This window comes from Sminthopsis crassicaudata, chromosome 4 (assembly GCF_048593235.1).
Source record: "Sminthopsis crassicaudata isolate SCR6 chromosome 4, ASM4859323v1, whole genome shotgun sequence".
In the NCBI taxonomy this organism is placed as follows: domain Eukaryota; kingdom Metazoa; phylum Chordata; class Mammalia; order Dasyuromorphia; family Dasyuridae; genus Sminthopsis; species Sminthopsis crassicaudata.
The window spans coordinates 442261311-442285598 of record NC_133620.1 but is presented as its reverse complement, the minus strand read 5'-3'; the positions used below and the strand labels follow the sequence as shown (position 1 = coordinate 442285598).

Below are 24288 nucleotides of genomic sequence, written 5' to 3'. Positions count from 1 at the left end.
CATCTTTTCTCCTCTGATTCTGTTGGCCATAATCAAGCAGCTCTTTTCATGTTTGGCCCAACAGGATGTAAAAAGAAGAACTTTTTTTTTTTTTTTTTTTTTTTGTGAGAAGTTGTTCCATCTCCTGAGTAAGGACATTGTGCCTTCCTGTTTCATATTTGTGGTATAGCAGCTGCACTTTGTATATCTTTTATCATATGCCTGAAAACAGTGAGTCTGAATGCAACACTATTCAAAAATAGGTTACAATTGGGGCATGTTGCCTTATAGATAGTCTGATTTTTAAAAATCTGGATCAATTTTTCTTACCTAAGTCATCATTTTTTTTTAATAATAAAAGAACAAGGACTATAGTTTTTCTTTTACATGTCCTTACCATATTTATGCACATGGTAGACCTTTGAAAAATTCTAACTGACTGATAAATCAATGTGATAATTCAGGTTATAACATAATGTTATTTTTATGATTTCTTATCAGGGCAGAGCTTAAACAAAATAAGGAAGAAAAAACCCAAAAGATCCAAACATCCATATTTGGAACCTTTTAAATGGATCATAATTTTTGTTTGGTCATTTCAGTTATGTCTGACTCTTTGTGACCCCATTTTAGTTTTTTTTTTTTTCTTGGTGTTTTGTTATTTTTTGGCAAAGATCCTAGAGGTTTGCCATTTCCTTCTTCGGCACATTTTACAGATGAAAAATGGAGGCAAACAGAGTTGTGTCACGCTTACGTCACACGACTAGTTAGTGTTGGAGATCAAATCTGATCTTAGAAAGATGAGTTTTCCTGATTTCTGTCCTGTCACTTTATCTGCTGTACCCCTCCATCCACATGGCTACCCCCCCAATCATCATCATAACAGATTTATGGAAGACTCTTATAGTACTTCCTCTGTGATACTCCCTCAACTTGCAGTTGTAGGTTTGCAAGGTTGGACTCCAGAAGTCTTTGCTCCCTTGAGTTCTAGGGGTCTGTACTTGTAATAATCGAGCCTGTAAGCCCCCACCAATATGCTTTCCATTAACAAGTAGACAGTAGACACAATTATCAATGGCATTTACTAAGATGGAATAGAAAGAAGTTACAAAGCACTGCCCTCAAAAACCCAGGGCACGCTCCCCCACAAATGCACTCAGTGTCTTTGGGAAGAATGAGTCCAGATTGAGGATCCGATGGTAGTAGCACACGTATATGTATGCATACATACAGCCCCTGGTACTGGAGGACCCCAAAGTCCTTCTTTGGAGCTCTCTGAGGGAAGCTTCTTTGTTCATGTGGGTTCCCACGGTCTGCTACCCTCCATAATGTGATTCCTTTCTCTTTTGTTAGGGACCAACTGCTTCCTCTCTCAAACATCTGCCTCTCTGTATTCACATCTGATCAGAATTTGTCTGTTTGCTGTTTGCTGAATCTGCTGTTTGCTGAAAGCGATGTCTCCTACTGATTCCATAGCTATCTTTCAAAATTGTATGACTGCTGATGAAGTGGGGGAGAAAAAACCCTCTCTCCTCTCCTTGAAGGGGTGCCCCACAGGTCTGCAATGTCTTTAACTGAAAATTTTTAAATTTGTCCAGGGATTAGGTTTTTTTTTTTTTTTTTTTTTTTTTTTTTTTTTTTATTAAAGCTACCTGAGATGTGACTAATTTGTTTACTTAGATTATTGTATTGTTTCTCTCTTGGCTCAGAGAGGTATTTGAACATGTAAAGAGGTCAGGGCCTTAGGAGTATTTCCTATGTCTAATGTAAGACCTCCTGAGCCCCTGGTGATGATGTCCTGAGCTTTCTGTGATTACGTCAGCAGGCAAGCCGGATTAAGTGAAGCAGCAGGTCATCCTGAAGGTGGGATGGGAGGCAACATGTGCCACCAACCATTCTGATCCCCTCAGCACCTGATCAAGCAAGGCCAGGCTCCTAGCCCAGATTAGTGCTGTCCCCCCCCAACCAGACCTGCTTCCAGCACTACTAAGGGGAGAAAACATGATGAAAAAGAGGTCCATTTGACTCATCCCATCACCACCAGCTGCTGACTGACAACAGGAAGACATGCACAAGAGCCCTGAAAATGGCAGCAACCACCCCTGTCCCATTACCAGTCCTGCTTCAAGCCCAGCCCTCACATCCATTGTTTGGACTGATGGCTCTTGGGAAGAAGTTATGTTCCATTAATTAATTAGCCAACAGGATGGGCAAGTTAGCCCAGATAAAATAACAAAGCACTCCAAGGGAGAAACTGGCTACTCAACTTCACCACCTTGAGGGTCCTCTCAGACCCTCTTGGAGCCCATCAAGGACCATGAACTATCAACATACCCAGCCCCATGTCTGCAGCCATCATCCTGGAGGTAACTCCTCTTGCTGCAGCAACTTCTACTGAAGGACCAGGAAAGAAAGTTTTTGCCACCAGAATCTCTGACATTAATCATAAATAAAGATCAGAAACTGAAGTCATTTTCTCAGAAGAAATGACACTGAAGAAGAGGTGCTACCATTTGCTCTGTAGCAATCTGCCTTGAGAAACATGGAATTGCAGGTGGGTTTTCTCCTCCATTAACCTGTAAGCTCCTGGAGAGCAGGGTCTGGCTTATTTTTCTAGTTGTATCCTCAGGGTTTACTTCAGTATTTTATACATAATAAGGCTGGGAAATGTAGTCAAGGCAAGGCATTCCACATCCAGATTACAGGTAAAGAATTATCGAGAGGAAGCAAATTGGCAACTCTGGAAAGACCACATGGAGGTGATGGAATTTCAGGAGCTGTAGTGAGCCAGAATTCTGGAGAAATGTACTTGAAACAAGGATCCTTAAAACAAGGTGTTAACTCAGTGGAACTGATAAGACAATGGTTATCTAGTTTAGCCTGTGAGTTCTCTAGCTCAGTATGATTGATTTAATCTTACAACAAATAATGGTTCCCTAGTGACATAATGATTGGCTTATACTCAGTATGATGAATGGATTTAATTGTAACGGAATATTTAAGAGGCCAGTCAGACCTAGAGAAGGAATTGAACAGATTCAGAGAAACATTCCATCTTGGTGGCTCTCCTGTTTCCTCCACTGAGAACAAGGCCCATCTGAAGGGCCTCCAAAAAGCTAGCCTGGACTCCAGGCAAGGAGACACATTGTGAAGGAGACAATAAAGAATTTGGACTTTATCCCTGGTTATTCTCGTGGTGATTAGTCTGCTGAAATGAAGGCTGGTCCCAAAACCTCCAGAAAGCTAACCAGCACATTACAAGGAGCTTTCATCTTAAATGTTCATATCTACTTAAAATGGGGATACCCTGCAATCAGGAGGATCTTAGTTCAAATGTAACCTCAGACACTTACCAGCTGTGTGATTCTGGGCATATTACTTGACCCCAACTGCCTCCAACAAAACTAACAGAAAAGAAAAGAAAATGGAGCTTAGCTTCTTGCAAGACTGGTTCTGGAGAAAGGAGAAGGGATTTAGGGAAACATTCAAGAACAGGTTAATTTGGCTCCTTTTTTGGTTTTTTTACTGGTCTTAAATTGTCTGATCTGTAACTGGAGAAGAAACAGTGGAGAGAATGACCATTTAGATTCACCAATCTGAAGAGTTAGTATACTGTTATGGGGGAAAAAACCCCAAACCCCAGGAAGTAGTAGGAGGCTGTTGGCCAAGGTAATCATGAAATGAAAGTGAAATCATTTTGCTTCCTCATTATGTAGGATTCATATGACAAGTTCTAATTATTTAAAAGTGAATTCTGCAAATCTCTTGTTAGTCTGAAGTCTCTGGTCTTTAGCTCATGATATTCCAGGATTCCAAGAGGAGTTCACCCACAAACCTCTTGAGGTAGGTTTTTACTTTTATTTTTCCTTGTTTAACTACTAAATTATAAATACCTGATTTGCATTTTTATCTTCCTCTCCTGGCCAAATTTTGAGCAAGTACTTTGAGGAAGTAAACTAAAAAATTATGTAGTGTCTTGCTTTTGTTTTTCACTCTAAAAGGATTAAACTTTTAAAAAATCCATATCTAGTCTCTATGTCAGAAAGAAATTGTTTTATATTATGAATCAAAGTCAGGAATGGGTAAACTTCTTTGGACTGCAAAGAAGTTAGAAAAAAAGCATAAACTGGAAAAGACAACCCATATACATTTACTAAGCACCTGTGATGTTTACGGCATTATGAACTTTTGCTTTAATTTCTGTGGGAAATAAAGCCATTTTTACCCAACATAGAAATGTTATTTTGAAATTTAAAAAATAATTGACTCATTTAGGGAAGGAATTCATAGTGTGATGACTCAAAAATAATAATAGCTAGCATTTATGTAACAGTTTAAAGTTTGCGAAGTGCTTTACATATTATCTCATTAGACTATCACAACATCCTTGGGAGGTAGATTCTATTACTATTTCCATTTTACAGATGAGAAAACTGAGGTTATGTAACTTGCTCAGGGTCACACAGCTAAGAAAAGAGTCTGGAGCAACACTGAATTTAAGTCCATGACCAGCACCTTATCACTAGGATGTGGAAGATAATAAGAAGGAAGAGGAGAAAGAGAGAGAGAAGGAAACAGAGAGAGAAAAAAAGAGACACAGAGACAGAGACAGAGAGAGGGAAAGAGAGACAGACAGAGAGAAGGAGAGACAGAGAGAGAGACACAAAGAGGGAAAAACAGAGGGAGGGAGCGGAGGGAAGAAAGAGAGAGAGAGAGAGAGAGAGAGAGAGAGAGAGAGAGAGAGAGAGAGAGAGAGAGAGAGAGAGAGAGAGAGACAAAGAGAAAGAGAGAAAGAAGAAGGAAGAGGGAGAGGGAGAGAGACTGAGGAAGACTGAGGGAGGGAAGGAGGAAAGGAAGATGGGGGGGAAAGAGACAGAGAGGAGAGGAGAGGCAGAGACAAAGAGACAGGGAAGAAAAGACAGGAGAGAGACAGAAATACAAAGCGAGAGAGATGGAGGGAGGAAGAAAGAAAGATAGGAAGAAAGGAAGGGTAGAACTCATAGATGTTATGAGAAAATGCAGCACATGAGAGCTCCCCCTTTCCCATTCAGAAATAAATTCCCATACTTTCGAGTTTTATCTTTCTTTTTCAAGATTAAACTGTCGATTTCTGTAAAGCATGAAAATTCCTCTGAAATGGGTAGGGGGAGAAAAATTTCTCGTATTTAGTTACATTAAAAATCTTGGAAATTCCCAGGGTTCTTTCTTTCTTTCTTTCTTTCTTTCTTTCTTTCTTTCTTTCTTTCTTTCTTTCTTTCTTTCTTTCTTTCTTTCTTTCTTTCTTTCTTTCTTTCTTTCTTCCTTTCTTCCTTTCTTTCTTCCTTTCTTTCTTTTTTTTTTTTTTTTTTTTTTAAAGATGTAAGTTTAGGTCACCAGGGATTGGGAAATCTTAGTAAATCCTTACTTCATTAGTGCTGGAGTGGTATTTATAGAACCTCAGCAGAGTTGAAACATTTCTTCCCCAATCTTCCATCCCCATCTAAACAGATGAAATTCCCTTCAATTCTACCTTCCTCACATCTCTCTTGTTTATGTAAAGCAATATGGCTGAAGAACACTTTTCTTCCCTTTTCTTTAAAGGAGTGAGTGACCCGACTCTCTGACATGCTTATCACTTTTCAATGGAGCTGGCCCAGGGGCTGACCTCTACTCCCTTTCCCTCACCTCCTGGAAGGGTGGAGAAAAATCCAAAGTTTTCTTACTCAGAGCAACCTTTCTGCTAGGAGATAAGAAAATGAGTTCTTGAGGTTTTTAGTTTAGGGCAGGGGTCCCATAGCCACATTGCTTCCTTTTTCTGTGGTTATAAAGTTTAACAAACCAGATTAGTAACAAAAGCTCTGATCAACTCCAAAGCAGGCAATCTTTTGAAATGAAGTTTCTCAGAAACTTGGATTGTGTGTGTCATTTATCTACTGACTTTCCACTCTGCTATACTCTCTATAGCAAAGATACTAACTGACACAATTAAATTGTCTTTAGTTAGAAAATCTAATTTAAAAGCACAAAAAGCCAGAAAGAAAATTTGAAAGAGAAGTATTTAGTAATAGACAGTGTCACTTATTGCATGTGATAATACAACATAAGAGAAAAGGAGTAGAAAAACTTCACTGTTGTTCCATGCCTCTTTTGGAATATATATAATTTAGTTTCATGATGCTTTTTTTAAAAAAATAAACTAAGCAGATCCAGGAAAAGAAAAAGGCTCCAACTGCTTCAAGACTTCGATTCAGTTCCTCTGAAAAGCACCCTTTCTACTGCCTCTCCTCAAAGCAGTCATATTGTTTTCTGTTCTTGACTCTCCCAGACTTCCATTTTGTGCCTCTAGTAGACTTGCTGTGTCAGCAAGAAAATAAACCAAACCTTCTGTCCTATAGTTTTCTAAAAAAAAAAAGTAAATAAATAAGAATTAAATTAAATGTTTGTAATCCTTTCTACTGGGTTGGGTGGGAGGACACTGGATTTGCATGAGCTTGGAACTTCTGGACTGTAAGAGGGCAAACTCTGATGAGGTGTACTCATTGAGGGGCACCACTGTATTAAGCCCCCCACCAGGCTGTTTAAAGAAGGGTGAATTGGCTCAGATCAGAAAAATGAACCAAGTTAAAACTTCCAAACAATTAGAATCAAGGGCAAGCCCATAAGGGCCTGTTGCACTTCCAGCCTGCATAAGGTAGGAAGAGACAGTCTCAGATAAATAAACAGATTTTAATTGAAATCTTGCTTGTATATCACTAGATTTCTTGTTTTCCTGCTCCTACCCTCTTCCACTGTCATCCCTTATAACAAAGAATTTTTTAAAGAGGAGAAAAAAGTCATCAAAGCTAATGAATACATTAAAAAAAAAAAAAAAAAGGACATATCCATGGACCTGGACAAGTTCAAAGGAGTGAAAGGAGAATATTTTCTTCTATCTCTTCTTTGAGGTCATACTTTCCCTTATAATTTCATAACATCCATTTGATTTTTGCATTGTTATAATCATGTATATTATTTTCCCTTGGCTCTTATTTCATTTTGGTTAAGTTTGTATATGTCTTTTCATGCTTTATCACACAGGTTTTTTTTTTTTCAAAATACATATAAAGATAATTTTCAGCACTCACCCTTGCAAAACCTTGTGTTTCTATTTTTTCTCCCTCCCTTCCCTCCCCTCCCCTAGACAGCAAGTGATCCAATATAAGTCAAACATGTACAATTCTTCTAAACATTTCCACATTTATCATGCTGCATAAAAAAAAAAATCAGATTGACAAACCATTCTCCAATTGATAAATGATCAAAGGATATGAACAGACAATTCTCAGATGATGAAATTGAAACTATTTCCACTCATATGAAAAGATGCTCTAAATCACTACAGATCAGAGAAATGTAAATTAAGACAACTCTGAGATACCACTACACACCTGTCAGATTGGATAAGATGACAGGAAAAGATAATGATGAATGTTGGAGGGGATGTGGGAAAACTGGGACACTAATACATTGTTGGTGGAGTTGTGGAAGAATCCGGCCATTCTGGTTTTTTTTATTTTTTATTAATTTTTATAATTATAACATTTTCTTTGACAGTACATATTCATAGGTAATTTTTTTTTTTTACAACATTATCCCTTGTACTCCCTTTTGTTCCAAATTTTTCCCCTCCTTCCTTTTACCCCCTCCCCTAGATGGCAGGCATTCCCATACATATTAAATATCTTATAGTATATCCTAGGTACAATATATATGTGCAGAACTGAATTTTGTTGTTGTTGTTGTTGCAAAGGAAGGATTGTATTCGGAAGCTAAAAATAATCTGGGAAGAAAAACAAAACAAAACAAAACAAAACAGTGCTCACAGTTTATACTCATTTCCCAGTGTTCCTTTTCTGGATGTAGCTGATTCTGTCCATCATTGATCAATTGGAATTGGATTAGCTCTTCTCTATGTTGAAGATATCTACTTCCATCAGAATACATCCTCATACAGCATCATTGTTGAAGTGTATAATGATCTCCTGGTTCTGCTCGTTTCACTTAGCATCAGTTCATGTAAGTCTCTCCAAGCCTCTCTGTATTCCTCCTGCTGGTCATTTCTTACAGAACAATAATATTCCATAACATTCATATACCATAATTTACCCAACCATTCTCCAATTGATGGATATCCATTCATCTTCCAGTTTCTAGCCACTATGAAAAGGGCTGCCACAAACATTTTGGCACATATGGGTCCCTTTCCCTTCTTTAGTATTTCCTTGGGATAAGCCCAGTAGTAGTACGGCTGGGTCAAAGGGTATGCACATTTTGATAACATTTTGGGCATAATTCCAGATTGCTCTCCAGAATGGTTGGATTCTTTCACAACTCCATCAACAATGCATCAGTGTCCCAGTTTTCCCACAGCCCCTCCAACATTCATCATTATTTGTTCCTGTCATCTTAGCCAATCTAACAGGTGTGTAATGATATCTCAGAGTTGTCTTAATTTGCATTTCTCTGATCAGTAGTGATTTGGAACACTCTTTCATATGAGTGGAAATAGTTTTAATTTCATCATCTGAAAATTGTCTGTTCATGTCCTTTGACCATTTGTCGATTGGAGAATGGCTTGATTTCTTATAAATTAAAGTCAATTCTCTGTATATTTTGGAGATGAGGCCTTTATCAGAACTTTTAACTGTAAAAATGTTTTCCCAATTTGTTACTTCCCTTCTAATCTTGTTTGCATTAGTTTTGTTTGTGCAGAAACTTTTTAATTTGGTATAATCAAAATGTTCTATTTTGTGATCAATAATGGTCTCTAGTTCTCCCTTGGACACAAACTCCTTCCTCCTCCACAAGTCCGAGAGGTAAACCATCCCATATTCCTCCAATTTATTTATGATTTTGTTCTTTATGCCTAAATTTTGGACCCATTTTGATCTTATCTTAGTAGGTGGTGTTAAATGTGGGTCCATGTCTAGTTTCTGCCATACTAATTTCCAGTTTTCCCAGCAGTTTTTGTCAAATAATGAATTCTTATCCCAAAAGTTGGGATCTTTGGGTTTGTCAAACACTAGATTGCTATTTTTATTCACTATCTTACCCTGTAAACCTAACCTATTCCACTGATCAACTAGTCTGTTTCTTAGCTAATACCAAATGGTTTTGGTGACTGTTGCTTTATAATATAGTTCTAGATCAGGTACAGCTAGACCACCTTCATTTAATTTTTTTTCCATTACTTCCCTTGAAATTCTCGACCTTTTGTTGTTCCATATGAATTCTGTTGTTATTTTTTTCTAGGTCATTAAAATAGTTTCTTGGAAGCCTGATTGGTATAGCACTAAATAGATAGATTAGTTTAGGGAGTATTGTCATCTTAATTATATTCGCTTGGCCTATCCAAGAGCACTTAATGTCTTTCCAATTATTTAAATCTGACTTTATTTTTGTGGCAAGTGTTTCGTAATTTTGCTCATATAATTCCTGACTTTCCTTTGGTAGATATATTCCCAAATATTTTATACTATCAACGGTTATTTTGAATGGAATTTCTCTTTGTATCTTTTGTTGTTGGATTGTGTTGGTAATGTATAAAAATGCTGAGGATTTATGTGGATTTATTTTGTATCCTGCAACTTTGCTAAAATTCTGAATTATTTCTAATAGCTTTTTACCAGAGTTATTGGGGTTCTCTAAGTATACCGTCATGTCATCTGCAAAGAGTGATAGTTTGATTTCCTCATTTCCTACTCTAATTCCTTGAATCTCTTTCTCAGTTCTTATTGCCGAGGCTAGCGTTTCTAGTACTATATTGAATAGTAATGGTGATAATGGGCAACCTTGTTTCACTCCTGATCTTACAGGGAAAGGTTCTAGTTTATCGCCATTACATATAATGTTTACTGATGGTTTTAAATATATGCTCGTTATTATTTTAAGGAATAGTCCATTTATTCCTATACTCTCAAGTGTTTTTAGTAGGAATGGATGTTGGATTTTATCAAATGCTTTTTCTGCAGAATCTGGCCATTCTGGAGAGCAATTTGGAACTATGCCCAAAAAGTTATCAAACTGTGCATACTCTTTGACCCAGCATTGCTGCTATTGGGCTTATATCCCAAAGAGGGGAAAGGGACCTGTATGTGCCAAAATGTTTGTGGCAGCCCTTTTTGTAGTGGCTAGAAACTGGAAGATGAACGGATACCCATCAATTGGAAAATGTTTAGGTAAATTATGACATATGAAGGTTATGGAATATTATTGCTCTGTAAGAAATGACCAGCAGGATGAATTCAGAAAGGTTTGGAGAGACTTACATGAACTGATGCTGAGTGAAATGAACAGAACCAGAAGATCATTATACACTTCAACAATGATACTGTATGAGGATGTATTCTGATGGAAGTGGAAATCTTCAACATAAAGAAGATCCAACTCACTTCTAGTTGATCAATGATGGACAGAAAAAACTACACCCAGAGAAGGAACACTGAGAAGTGAATGTAAATTGTTAGCACTACTGTCTATCTACCCAGGTTACTTATACCTTCGGAATCCAATTCTTAACGTGCAAAAAGAAAATTGGATTTACATACATATATTGTATGTAGGTTATACTGTAATACATGTAAAATGTATAGGATTGCCTGTCATCTAGGGGAGAGAGTAGAGGGAGGGAGGGGAAAATCTGGAAAAATGAATATAAGGGATAATGTTATAAAAAAATTAATCATGCATATATACTGTCAAAAAATTTTTTATAAGTATAAAATTAATGAAAATAAATAAATAAATAAATGAAAAGAAAAATCAGATTGAAAAAGAGAAAAAAAATGAGAAAAAACAGGAAAGCAAATAACAACAACAAAGGTAAAAATACTATGTTGTGATCCATATTCAGTCCTTATAATCCTCTCTAGATGCAGATGGCTCTCTCCATCACAAATCTGTTGAAATTGGCCTGAATCACTTCATTGTTGAAAAGAGCAAGGTCTGACCCGAGTTCAAATCTGGTCTCAGACACTAATACTTCCTAGCTGTGTGACCCTGGGCAAGTCACTTAACCCCAGCCTCAGGGAAAAAAAGAAAAAAAAGAAAAAAAAAAAAAAGAGCAAGGTCCGCTAGAATTGATCATCATATAATCTTATTGTGGCGGTGTCCGAGTTCTATTTACTTCACTTAGCATCAGTTCAACACATGTCATTTCTTACAGTACAGCAATATTCTATTATATTTATGTACCACAATTTGTTAGTCATTCCCCAATCTATTTATACTTATTTTTTCTATTTTTTTTTCATATCACAAAAAGTACTGCTACAAATGTTTTGATGTATGTGGTCCTCCTTTTTTGTCAGTGACGAGGCACATGAGTAACAGTGAAATCTCTATGTTATAGGATATGGACATTTTTGTTACTTTATATTAATTCCAAATTGTGTTCAGGATGATTACACCAGTTCACAGCACCAAGTTATTCTTAAATTCCAGCCTCTGCCAACACTGGCTATTCCAATCTCTAGTCATCTTTGCCAATTTTGGGGGTATGAATATTTCTGGCTATATCTGTTTTGATATGCATTTTCCTTATAATTAATGATCTAGATTCTAATGCATTCTGTAATATACTTGTTAATAGATTGTAATCTTTCTTCTGATAACTGTTTATATTCTTTCACCATTTCTTTACTAAAGAATGGCTTTTGGGTTTCATATGTTTCCATTACAGTGCATATCCCTTGGCTATCAAACCCTTATCAGAGACAGTTGATATAAAAGGTTTTCCCCTTCTTATTCTAGCTTAGTTAGATTTGCCTGTGCAAAAGCTTTTTAATTCTTGGTGATCACAATTATTTATTGTAACTGCCTCTCCTGTTTCGTTGAGAACTGATCTGCTACCCACCCCTTGCTTATAAAAGATATATGATCTGCCTTTCTCCTAATTTTCATCCTATGGCCTTTGATATTCTAGAATGTATCCTTTTGGATTTATTGTGTAATGTGATGTAAGATATTGATCCAATTCCTGCCAGGTTATTTTAACTTTTCAAGCAGTTGCGTTTTCCAGTTGATTGAACATTGGATTATTGAGTTCAATTTACCCTCCAGTCCTGAAATTGTGATCATTTTGTCTCTTCCTAAATTAGGAAAAGCTACAACTCCCAAGGTCATTAGTGACTCAGCCCCTTCACAGAGCAGCCAGCTTGAGCCTTGTCCGAATGACTGTGACTAATGTCTCACTTCCAGGTCTCCCTTATACTTCCACAACTGGACTTCAGGCCCACCTTGTGTTATTGTGACGGCCTCCCCACTGGCTCTCTCTGCTTCCAGTTTTTCCTCTTTCTAGTCCATTATTCACATAATTAGCCAAATAATCTTCCTGATACACAGGTCTATGTCATTCCCTTGTTTAAAGAGATTAAATGGTTTCATAGAAATTCCTTAGGCCTCATAGTCTAATTATAGCCTATAATCCTAGGTATATTTCAAGGTAATTTAGTCAAATGACTATCAGCTGTTCCCCAATTTTTTCCCATCCTCCTCCAACTCCATATATTTACATGGGTCATCTCCTTTGCCTATAACTCACTATCACTTAAATTTTTCTCTGTTGAAATCCTTTTTCCTCTTCAAGATCCAGTCCAGGTGATGACAACCAGGTGGTACAATGGTTAGAGCGCTGGATCAGGGGCTGGGAAATGTGACCTCAGACATTTACTAGCTGTATAATCATTTCCTCTCTGCCTGGCTCATATTCCTCATCTGTAAAATGGGGATGATAATGGCAGCTCCTTCCAAATGCTTTGCAAATCTTCAAGTGCTATATAAATGTTTCCTATTATGAAGCTTCCCTTGATTATTCCAAATGAAAGTTAATGATAATAATGATAATAATAATCTCCCTTTTCTCTCCTTCCTAGAGCATTTTGATTTTCCACTTTGTCTCCATCACATTCTACCCCGAATCCTGCTTTTTTCAGAACATGTCATATTTCCCCAACAGACCAAACTCTCTGAGGGGAAGGACTGTATCTTTTTTTTTTTTTTTTTTTAATGTTTATTCTCAAGACCTGGCCCAGTTTCTCATATGTAGTAGGCACTCAATTAATGCTTGCTGAATTGAGTAATGGAGAGTTCTCTCCTCTGCTTTTTCCTTTCCAGAATGAAGCTGGTCATCTGGATGTTTCTGGCCTGTGCTTCTACGACTGCACACCTGCAACATGATCCGATGCTGGACAATCACTGGGAGTTATGGAAGAAAACTTATGGCAAGCAATATGAGGAGCAGGTAGAAGAGATGATTGGTGAACAACTGCCACTGGATGCAGGGGCATTTTCTACTACCCTGAGTTTTTAGGGGGAAGGCTGCTAGGCGGTGAGAGTGCTGGATGTGCAGTCCTCAGAACTGTCCTGCCTCCAGAACAACTTTAAGCCCATGTATAATTGGTCTCATTCAATTATTCCACTAGCCTTTTCTTTGGTTCCATTTCTACTTCTTTATGTAGTGCATCAGCACTGTGATGTTATCTCAATGTAATAGCTTCTTAGTCTCTGATAGATACAATTGTTTGTTATAAACATCTTTATGAATCATTTGTTTTCTTTTTGTTCTGTTGATGTCCTTCTAATTTCTTCCTAACAAGCCAAAAGGTAGAGCTGGCTTATTTAAGCTAAACTTTTCATAACTATGTTTTTCTCACTATTGCTTCTCATTCTTTTATGAGGAAATAGGAGCGTGGTGGAAGATTATAAGTAGTATTAATAAACAAATGTCTGGTGAAAATCACCTTGTGAAAATGAGAAGGTAATGCCTTATTTGTAAACATTTTAATGATTTGAAGAGACAGATTTTTTTTATTTATTTAAAAATTGGGAAAATATAAGATCAGAGAAAGCAGTTTCAAGGATACTTCTAGAGAATTATCATGAGAATGTCACATTATATACTTATACATGTATATTGTTATCATAATGGTCTCCATCAAATAAATTATAAGTAAAATAAAAATTAAGCTATATTTAATAAATGCTTTTAGAACAGAAGTTGAATTTTGGTCATTAATTACATTAGGTATATTCTATTTGCATGGCCTTAGACGCATTGCCTCTAAGAAGGATTTCACTATATAATTCAATATACCATGCTGGTTTTCATTTATAGCTTTTATCCAAAGTGTAAAATAACTGTCTATTCTCCTTTTAGAACCAAGAAGCAACAAGGCGACTCATCTGGGAAAAGAATCTAAAATATGTGACACTGCATAACCTGGAGCACTCGATGGGACTGCATTCTTATGATCTAAGCATGAACCATCTCAGTGACATGGTGGGTTCATTCCCTACAAGCCCACGTTGCTGTTTGCAGGAAATCTGATTTCTATGTGAAAGGAGAATCTGAAGGCAGCCAGCAAAAGATGCTTTCATAAAGAGACCAGCCATATGCATCCAGACATGAGACCCTTCCCTAGAGCAGCTTGCAGCCAATCCACGCTTCCTTATTCAGTTCAGATTTTGTTCATGTCCTCCCACGAGTCTCCCCAGAAGAGTTGCTCAGAATAGCGTAGGCCTTTATTTGGCTCTTTCAGTAACTGTGCTGCTGACAGGGTAATATTTAGGCGATCTGTGGGTCATCCTTCATTTTTCTTACATAACCAGTCTGGCTCCTTTCACAAAACTCACACTGCCAGCGAGGAGCCGCAGTACATAAAAGCACCAGGCTTGGGATTCCTGGAAGATCTGAATTCAAATTCTACCTCTGTCTGTTTTGGATTCCTCATTATAAAATGGGCAGGATACTAGTATTTATCTCAGAAGGTTGTGTTCATAGATTCTTTTAAATTTCCATATTAATTCTAAAATAATTTTATTTTACTTATAATTTGTAATACCTACATCTTCTCTTGCATGAATTCTACTGCTTTGCTATCCTTTTTTTTTTTTTTTTTTTTTAAACAATCAGGATTAAGTGATTTGCCCAGGGTCACATAGCTAATAAGTGTCTGAGGCCATATTTGAACTGGAGTCCTCCTGACTTCAGGCTGGTGTTCTCCCCATTGCATCATCTAGCTGCCCCTTTTAGGATACTAGAATGTCTTTATTCATTCATAACTTTAAACATTTTAGGTAATTTTAAAAAGTAATTACTGGGAATTGCTCCTGCCATTCTAGAAAGCAATTTAGAACTATGCTCCCAAAGTTACTAACAATACATCCTTTTTGACTCAACTATATCCTTACTAGGTATACTCTGTGCCCCCCTCCCCAATCAAAGAAATAGGAAAAGTATTCATATTTAAAAATCAATAATAACTCCTTTGTAGTAACTCAAACTTGGAAACAAAGGGGATATCCACTTTTTAAAGGCACGGCTAAACAAATTGTGGTGCACATATGAATGTAATGGAAAATTAAAATGTTGGAACAATTTCAGATGGAACTGGAAAGACCCTGGTAGCCTATACTCTCTGCTCCCTTCTCTCAGGATTAAGCCAGCTGTATTTAATTCTTCTTTCCAACATTCTGAGGCCATTAGCTCAAGCCCACCAGCTGTGTTATTTGTTAGGGCCTGGTGACTTGCAACTTCTAGTTCCATATAATTACTTAATAATGAGTAAGTTTTACAAAGAGATATTCACTTCAAAGAGAGTGCTAGAACAAAGACAGAAGGGTTTCCCTGGCACTTCTGAGACACACTCTGCAGGGAACAGTCTCAGGACTTAATGTCATTCTTCCACAGTTCCATCAGGGTCCAGATGCAGAACAATTGCTGGATGAATGTGTCCTACTGGGCTAAGGCTCCAGAGATCGTTCCCAAAGGTCACAGCAAGGATACTGGGTTGGCAGCCACTTCCAGGCTGTATTCTAGCTTCCAGATTCTAGGATCTCATTTCCCCAACCATGTCAGAGACTCTCATGCCCTAAATCTAGAACAGAAAAGAACAAACAAAAGAACAGGCTCCTTTCTCAGGGGATGCTGAGATCAGATGCTGTTAGATGGGACAAAGGTCCCTCCTTCTAGTCTTTCACTAATCCCATGACCTAAAGAGTCCTCAAAGTCCCCCTGAACAAAAGAAGCAAATAGAGCAGGTCTTTTTGAAGAATATTGACAGTCATCCTGAAAAAAAAAAAAAAAAAAAAAAAAAAAAAAAAAAGCCTTTCTGTCCCTTGAAAGCATTTCCTTTACATGTAATCACAGCTCTATGAGAAATAGTTCCTAGCGTCCTCCCCATGGAGACTCCGTCTGAGGCACTTTGCCCCTTTGCCACTCCCATGGCATTTCTGTGATCTGATGCAGAGAGCAGAGAGCAGAACCATGGCCACAAAGACAACACAGAAAGAAAATATTTTTCTTGAAAACGTTTAGAATTCTGACTAATGCAGTGATAAACCACAAGCTCATGAATCATGCCCACTTCCTGTCACAGAAGAAATGCACTTAAACTCCAAAACGAGGCAGGAATATTTGGAAATGGCCAAATGTGGGAATTCGTTTTGTCAGACTATGAATACTTATTACAAGGTTTTTAAAAAATTATACTATTGGGGGAAAGAGAAAAAAGTAACAAAAGTTTATAAAAATTAATTTAAAAGAAAAAAATTTTAAAAGAAAATTAACTATCAAACTTAATTTTCTTCAATAATGGGGATAGCTAAGTGATTCAGAGGATAGAGTGCTGGGCCTGAAGTCAAGAAGATTTGAGTTTAAATTCAGCCTCAGACCCTTACTAGCTGTGTGACCTTGGGCCAGTCACTTAAACTCAGATTTCCTGTCTCCTCAGCTGTAAAATGGGGATGATAACACCTACCATGGTTATTGTGAAGATCAAATAATTCTAAAGCACTTAGCACAGTGTTAACATAGTAAATGATAGATAAATGTTAGCTATTATTAATTGTCAGGTAGCACATAAATAATTATTTCTGCAATGGTTTTTCAATAGTTTAAATTACATCTCTTTCTGAGGAGATTTTTAACAAAACTGGTAAAAGTTGCAATTTTCACCAATTTATTGTTCTCTTTTCCATAGCTTGCAGGAGATATAGGAAAAAGGTATATTAATGCACGTTTGGTGGAACTGTGCACTGGTCTAGCCTGGTGGAACTGTGTCCTGGTCTAGCCATTCTGGAAAACAATTTGGAACTATGCTCAAAAAAACTACTAAATTATGTGTAATCTTTTAACCCACAGACATCATTAATAAATCAATACTCCAAAGAGATGAAAGAGTGAAAAGGACCGATTTGTCAAAAATATTTCTAGCATCTCTTTTTGAGGTTGTAAAGAATTGGAAGCTGAGAGAGGACCCATTGATTAAGGAATGATTGAACAAGTTATAACACACAAAAGTGATGTTATACTGTGGTACGATAAAAAATGACAAAGGGATGGTTTTAGAAAAACATGGGAAGTTATATGAAATGATGCAAAATAAAAACCAAGAGAGCAATTTATATAGCAACAATATTGTAAAAGAAACAACTCTTCAACACAATGACCAACCATAATCCTTAGGACTCATGAGGAAAAATGCTACCCACCCTCAAAGAGAGAAAAGCTACAAATAAAGGCATTTTGTTTTGCTTTACTATATATGTTTGTTACAGGGCTTTGTGACAAGAGTTTTTGTTTTTCTTGCTTTTTCAATGGGTAGATAGGATAGGAGATGGAAAAGAGAGAACGTAGACCTGAAGATTAAAATTATTTTAAAAGTTGATCTCTCATCAAAAGAGAGGATTTCACTTTGCATCGAAAAAATGAAGTGATTAAAAAAAGTGTGAAGGGATGTTACATAATCCTAAACTTGATAACTGATTTAGAACAATCAAGATTGGCTGTGATTAACTGTGAAAAGGACTATCCTGGAGTTTATTGAGTAGGAGGTTGGCATGGTCAGACCGAGGCTTTAGGAAATCACCTCGGCAGATGAGTGGAGGCTAGATTGGAGAGAAGATTGATTTGCAACAGGGAGACAAATTAGGAGGCTATTGTACTAGAGGTAGGTGGTAAGGGCCTGTACCAAAGGTTTGGGGGCTAGGTAAATGGAGAAAAGGGGTCATGTTGTGAAGGTAGAAATGACTGGGATCCTGAAACAAGAAACAGAAATAAAAATAAATATTTGTTGTGTAGACCAGTGAAGAAGTGGCTTCTTTGATGAGTTCTCTGAGAATTCCTAACCAATGGAGCAGGAATACTACCTACAGACTAAACTCCAATCAAAAGTTGCCAGATTCGGTGGACTGGAGGGACAAGGGATGTGTTACTGAAGTGAAATATCAGGTATGTTTTCTGTCCCCAAATTATCATGGTCTGCATTGATCTCCCCTTTTTCTAAAACTCCATAGTCTACAGAGTTTGCCAAATTTTAGTAAATTGTCTAAAGGCCACAATTATTAAAGCTAAAAGCTTCCTAAGCAGGCTATTTCCTTGTGGTGTCTCATATCTCCCCTAATTCCTACCCCAGTACTACACAGGGTGGCCTGAGTCAGACTTGTAAAGTAGGAAAGGGGTCTCAAGACCCTCCCCCCAGTCATCTGGACAGCTTCTTTCCCCCTCTCTGGCTGCACTAGGCCTTCCAACAAGTCATCCTCCAAGAGCCAACATGCCCATAAGATCCAGGATAGATAAAATATTTCGCTTTTAGGTGTTGATGACCATTGACAGTTTATTGTGCAGTCTCTTTCAGTCTGGGTGGGAGAGGGGATCATCGCCCTAACCTAGAGGAATGAAGTGAATGTTTCATTTTTCAGTGATGGGTCACATTTTGGGGAAGACAGGAGGACTTCCTAGAACTCTTTTCAAATAAAAACTGCAAGAGGCACCTGTCTACCCTACTTGTCTAGAGGCTCAATACATTTTATTGATCTGGTTGGTTGGCTTGGTTGACAGATCTGAGCTTAGTTCTTTGCAGATCTCCACAGAGAGACAGAGTGATGGGAGAGAAGGGAGTGGGGGAGAGGTCCCTAGTCTACTTTGTGGGGGTTAGCCCACCCTGATCTCCATGATTACCCTTTTCTTTCCTTTTTTACAGGGCACTTGTGGCTCCTGCTGGGCTTTCAGTGCTGTGGGTGCCCTAGAAGCACAGCTTAAGCTGAAAACAGGAAAGCTGGTGTCTCTCAGTGCACAGAACTTGGTGGACTGTTCAACTGATGATAAATATAAAAATAAGGGTTGCAATGGTGGCTTCATGACTGAGGCATTCCAATATATTATTGATAACAATGGCATTGATTCAGATGCTTCCTATCCTTACAAAGCTAAGGTATGTTGGAAGAGTCACAATGTCCAAAGTCCTCAGTTTCCTCAGTTGTAAAATGAGGGAGTTGGTCTAGATGGCTGCCGAGTTCCCTTCCAGTGCTCAGTCTAAGAACCTAGAGTCCTATGAGCTTTCATTTTGAAATTTCTTTATTCCTTATAATCTTCCTTCTTAAGTATAGTTCTATTTAAATCTGCCAATTTATCATATTTTTAAAATCAGTGAAGATCATTTGATTATTAAAATCTTGCTGTATTTCCAGCTATCTGACACGTTTTAAAATTTGGCTTTCCTGGAAGATTCCTGTGATAACCTCATCTCGTTCTCAATATTATGCCCTCTTACAAATTTATCTTATATATTTATAGAATGTTTGACATAGAAGGAATGTTGACAGATCATTTAATCCAACCTCCTCAATTTACAGGTAAGGAAACCGAGACCTAAATGTGGTAAATGACTTGTCCATGGTTCCATAAGCTAGGCAGGGACAAAGCTGGGGCTTGTTGCCAATATTTCAAACTTTAAGGGATCCATAGGGCTTTTTACCCCATCCCTGCCAAAAGCAAACAATCAAACTTTTTTTTGATATTTTGATCTCTTCTGATTATTTCAGCATTTGAGACAGGATGGAACCATATCATAAAAAGATTAAAGATACTGGGTGACCAGCAGTTAGCTTAAAGAGAAGGCTTAGGGAGCATGATAGCTGTAATAAATATTTGAAGGTTTGTCATTTGAAAGAGGAATTCTGGCCTTGTAGGCCAGAACCAACCAGAGATGTGGCTTTCCAGAAGGAAAGTTTTCTAAAAATAGCTGGAGTTACATAGTGCTTCACAACTCCCTCATTTTAGCTCCATAACTCTGGAAGGTAGTTGCTATCATCATCTCTGTTTTACGAAACAGACAGAAGTTATATGATTTGCCAAGAGTCACACAGCTATTAAGCGTCTGAAGTGTAGCTGGTCTTCCTGATTCCAAATCTAGCTCTCATTTTCCTCTAAGAATTCCAGTAGTTCTACAGTATATTGGGTAGCCTGGAAGGTGCAGAGTTCCCCATCAAAGGAGGACTTTCATAGGAGACTGGAAGAGAACTTCTCAAGAGTACTGGAGAAGAGATTCCTGATTCAGGGCTGGGTCCTTTCCAGCCCTAAAACAAATCAAGATCCTAAGGCTGAGAGCCAGTTTCATAGCATCTTTTAAAGGAACATTAAGATCTCTTAATGGCTTAAATCCATATCGCTACTTGCTATGAGTGTGGAGAGACTAGATTGCTTTATTTTCAGGGCTTTAACTCCTTCTCTATGACTAAAGCTTGGATTAGATTTCCATTTACACCAAAGGCAAGACGGGAGGCCTAGGATGAGGAAACCCATTGATAAAGGGGTGAGGATGGAAGTGTTATAAACCGTATGTAAGATGGGGTTCCCATCACCCTTGACTTTCCCCTTTCTCCAAGGGCAGTTCCTCCTCAGGGGGATGGTCAAAGTTTCCCACTTGACTTTCCCACTGCTCAGTTGAGCACCCAAGAATTGTGATCTAATCTTCTCCATCAATCACCAGTGTTTCCTGTGTGGTATCATCTTCCTTTCATCATGCAGTGAATACTTTTATTCCCAAGTATTCTAGCCTTTTCAAGTTGCTCAGAAGCTTCTCCACAAAGATCAAAGAAAAGTTTCTTCACAGTTTACTCTGTGGATTGAATTCTGGTCTTTACATATATTTAGGATTTCAAAGAGTTGCAGAAGTAGTTGTAGGAAGTGCTGAAGCCTGAGAGCCACCTTTCTCTTTTCAGGATGGAAAATGCCAGTACAACCCAGCTAACCGAGCTGCCACGTGTTCAAGGTACACGGAGCTTCCCTATGGAAGTGAAGATGCCCTGAAGGAAGCTGTGGCTAACAAAGGACCTGTGTCCGTTGGAATCTATGCTTCTCTCCCTTCTTTCTTCCTGTATAGAAGTGGTAAATTCCCAGATTCAGCACCCCTCCTTTTTTTAGCATCCCTGCTGTATCCCTCTCCCCTGAATGATGAAAGGGATTTACTTTAGGTTAACTAGACCATGACCCATCTCTCTACTGATCTTGCAGTGAGAGCAAAGGAAAAACAACCCCAAATGTACTGCCTTGGTCTCTGTATGTCAAGAAGTATCCACAGGAGATTTATAGGGAGAAATGGACAAGAAATGCACAGGAGGAGAGGACGTTATAGATGAGTTACAGTCTGCACTGTTGGGAGCATCCGTGGGGATGAACTCAGACTGATCCATGCAAATACTGAATTCAGGAGCTAGATCCTTAGATGTTGGCTAGAGATTCAAGGCAACAAAAATCTAAAATAAGCCAGTCAGTTCATAGAGCCTTAGATCTGTAAGGGCCTTCAGATGTGACCTATTCCCACCTTCTCATTTTAAAATGAGACCATAGCCTCCACAGGTCAAGCATCTCAGCCAGCAAGTGACAGAGTGAGACTGTGAACCTTGCCACCCTGACCCACCTTCCAAGTCAGTGCACTTTACTGCAAACATCCTTAGGAATTTCTGTGCCAAGGCAAAAATGAGAACAGCCTCTGTCCTGGAAAATCTGGAACCCAACAGTCTTACTGAGCATGGGATTCATGTCTGACATTGTTCATGGGAAGATGAGGGATCTAGAAAAACTTTTTTTTTAAAAAAAGAAAAACATTTCTGACTATATAGTCCAGAATATGTGTCTAATAAATACAAATCAATTCTAGAACCTGCCGAGTAACAGCATCTACAACTCACACACATGGAGCTTTGTAAGATTTACAAAGCATTTTCTGCACAAGACAGGCAGTATGGTGTAAAAAAGTTTACTTTTCATAAACTCCAATGCTTCCTATTACCTGGAATGAACTATAAATTGCTCTGATCGGCATTTAAGCTCTTCACAATCTGGTTCCAACCTACCTTTCTAGTCTTAAGTGATCCTCTCTTCCAAATGAAATTTTAAGTCAAGTCCCTGTCTTTTATATGTGTGCACATCATTTCCCCTCATACAGTAGAAATTCCTAGAGGGCAGGGGTGTTTCATTTTTGTATTTCTATACCAGTATTTAGCACAGAGTCAGGCACATAGTGGTCGCTTAATAAATGCTTATTGATTGATTTCGTTGGTTGTTTTAAAGCTTTGAGTTAATTTTTTTTCCCATAATTTGCAGGTACGGCTAAGGAGTAATCAGTATAGAGCAGGGGTAATTGAGGAAAGACTCTGGAGGAAGTGTGATTTGATTGACTTTTCAAAAAGTTTTCCTAATGGTTATTTTAAGTGTTGTGGTCATTGAAGAGACATTGTCTCTGCTGGTGACTTTTTAGTGGACCTTGCTGAGCTATCCAAAGATGCCCAATAAAAAGCAGCTGCGTGTCCACATCTGTCCATGTCACGTACAATCCGCTTCTTATTCCCAGGTGTTTATTATGATCCATCCTGCAATCAGCAAGTGAATCATGGTGTGCTGGTCATTGGCTATGGTAACCTAGATGGAAACGACTACTGGCTTGTTAAAAACAGGTAAATATTTAAACAGATTTTTGTCTGTGCCTCATACAGTCGTGCATTATGAAACAGTTTCAGTAAAATATTTCAGGTACTGATGATGATAAGACTCCAGAGTTTTTGGTGAAACGGCATGTTAATTGACTGCATAATATCTCTAGAGAACTATGAGAAACATAGTACGTAGTAAACATAGTATCGTAAACATTCTTACAAGATGCATTTAAAGTCCTTCCCAGCCTTTTACGATTATTATTTCACTAAGTTAAAAAAAAATTAGAAACCTAATAAAGAGAAAATGTGCTATTCCTAATTCCTAACGGGTGCTATTCCTAATTCTCTTCACTTACATATTGTTTTCTTTTTTTAAAAGCTGGGGCCTCAGCTTTGGTGACAAAGGATATATTCGGATAGCAAGAAACAGAGGAAATCATTGTGGGATAGCTGATTTTCCTTCTTACCCAGAAATCTAGAAGATCTCTTCATTTCACTTTTGATCAGTTAAGAAAGATGGATGTCACTTTGTTCGGAGTTTAATTTACCTTATTTCTACTAACCAGCAGAAATAGCCAGAAATGTATATTGAATAAATTTAAAAATAGTAAAAGCTTCATTTAGGCTCCTTTAATTCATAATTCTAATATGGTTGGGTTGAATTGTAATCTTTGCACGTTTATGGAATATGAGGCTTGCTAAACAATTTAACATTGCTTTTACAATTACAGAAAAAATGCTTGACTATTTAAAAAAATTGTTCTATCTTCAAGGATTCCATTTTTATAACGTAATTTTGTGAACTCTCCCCAAACCCTTTTAAGATTATTTAAGAATAAGTCCTAAATAATTTAAGATTTATATATATTTCTAAATGTCTAATACTGTCACATAACATTCATTTCTTATTCTCAGATGCCTGTACAACCCATCTAGTACTTAGAACATAAATCACAATGTAAGGCAAGTAAGTAGTTATAGTAATGTTGGTGGAAAAGACTATGGTTCCTTTGTACGTATTTTGTTTTCATTTTAGACTCCTTGAGGACAGGAAGCTTGTGTTTTCCACATTTGTATTCCCTTATAAAGCCTAACACGATATCTTTTCACACATAGATACTCAGTGTTTGCTGGATGAATGTTGAAATAAAAAATAAAACAAAACAATTAAGAACTTTAAAAGCCTTCATTAATATGTCAGCAATTAACATGCAACAGTATTTATACATTATAGGCCAGCCAGGTACTTGGGCAACACTTTGGAACAACTCAAATTACTGCATGGGTACGGAAAATGATCTTTCCTTAAAAACACATTCCAATTCAAACTTTTCACTAATTTAGATTGATTTTCCTCACAACTAAACCAGATTATTGAGGATTTGTGCATAATTTGGAGGGAAGTAGAAGGTTTCCTAGATCCCTTAGCATGGGCAGGATCATAGGGAAATATATTGCTGATAGAATTGCAAATTTACAACATCTTTTTGGAGAGCAATCCAGTAAAACACAATCTGCAATGAAATTACAAAAAGCATCATACTTTTTTACTCAATAATTTCATTGTTGGGAATATAC

At 37.6% G+C, this 24288-nt stretch overlaps 1 protein-coding gene across 1 annotated transcript; it reads left to right on the top strand.

Moving 5' to 3' along the window:
• Positions 1-3666: 3666 nt before the first annotated feature.
• CTSS (cathepsin S) lies at positions 3667-23874 on the top strand. Its single transcript, XM_074263424.1, has 8 exons — positions 3667-3822; positions 13111-13237; positions 14153-14275; positions 18077-18226; positions 18978-19208; positions 20998-21163; positions 22629-22731; positions 23090-23874. The coding sequence occupies exons 1-8, from the start codon at positions 3776-3778 to the stop codon at positions 23187-23189; spliced, it is 1047 nt and encodes a 348-aa protein (XP_074119525.1). The 5' UTR covers positions 3667-3775; the 3' UTR covers positions 23190-23874.
• The last annotated feature ends 414 nt before the right edge of the window (positions 23875-24288 follow it).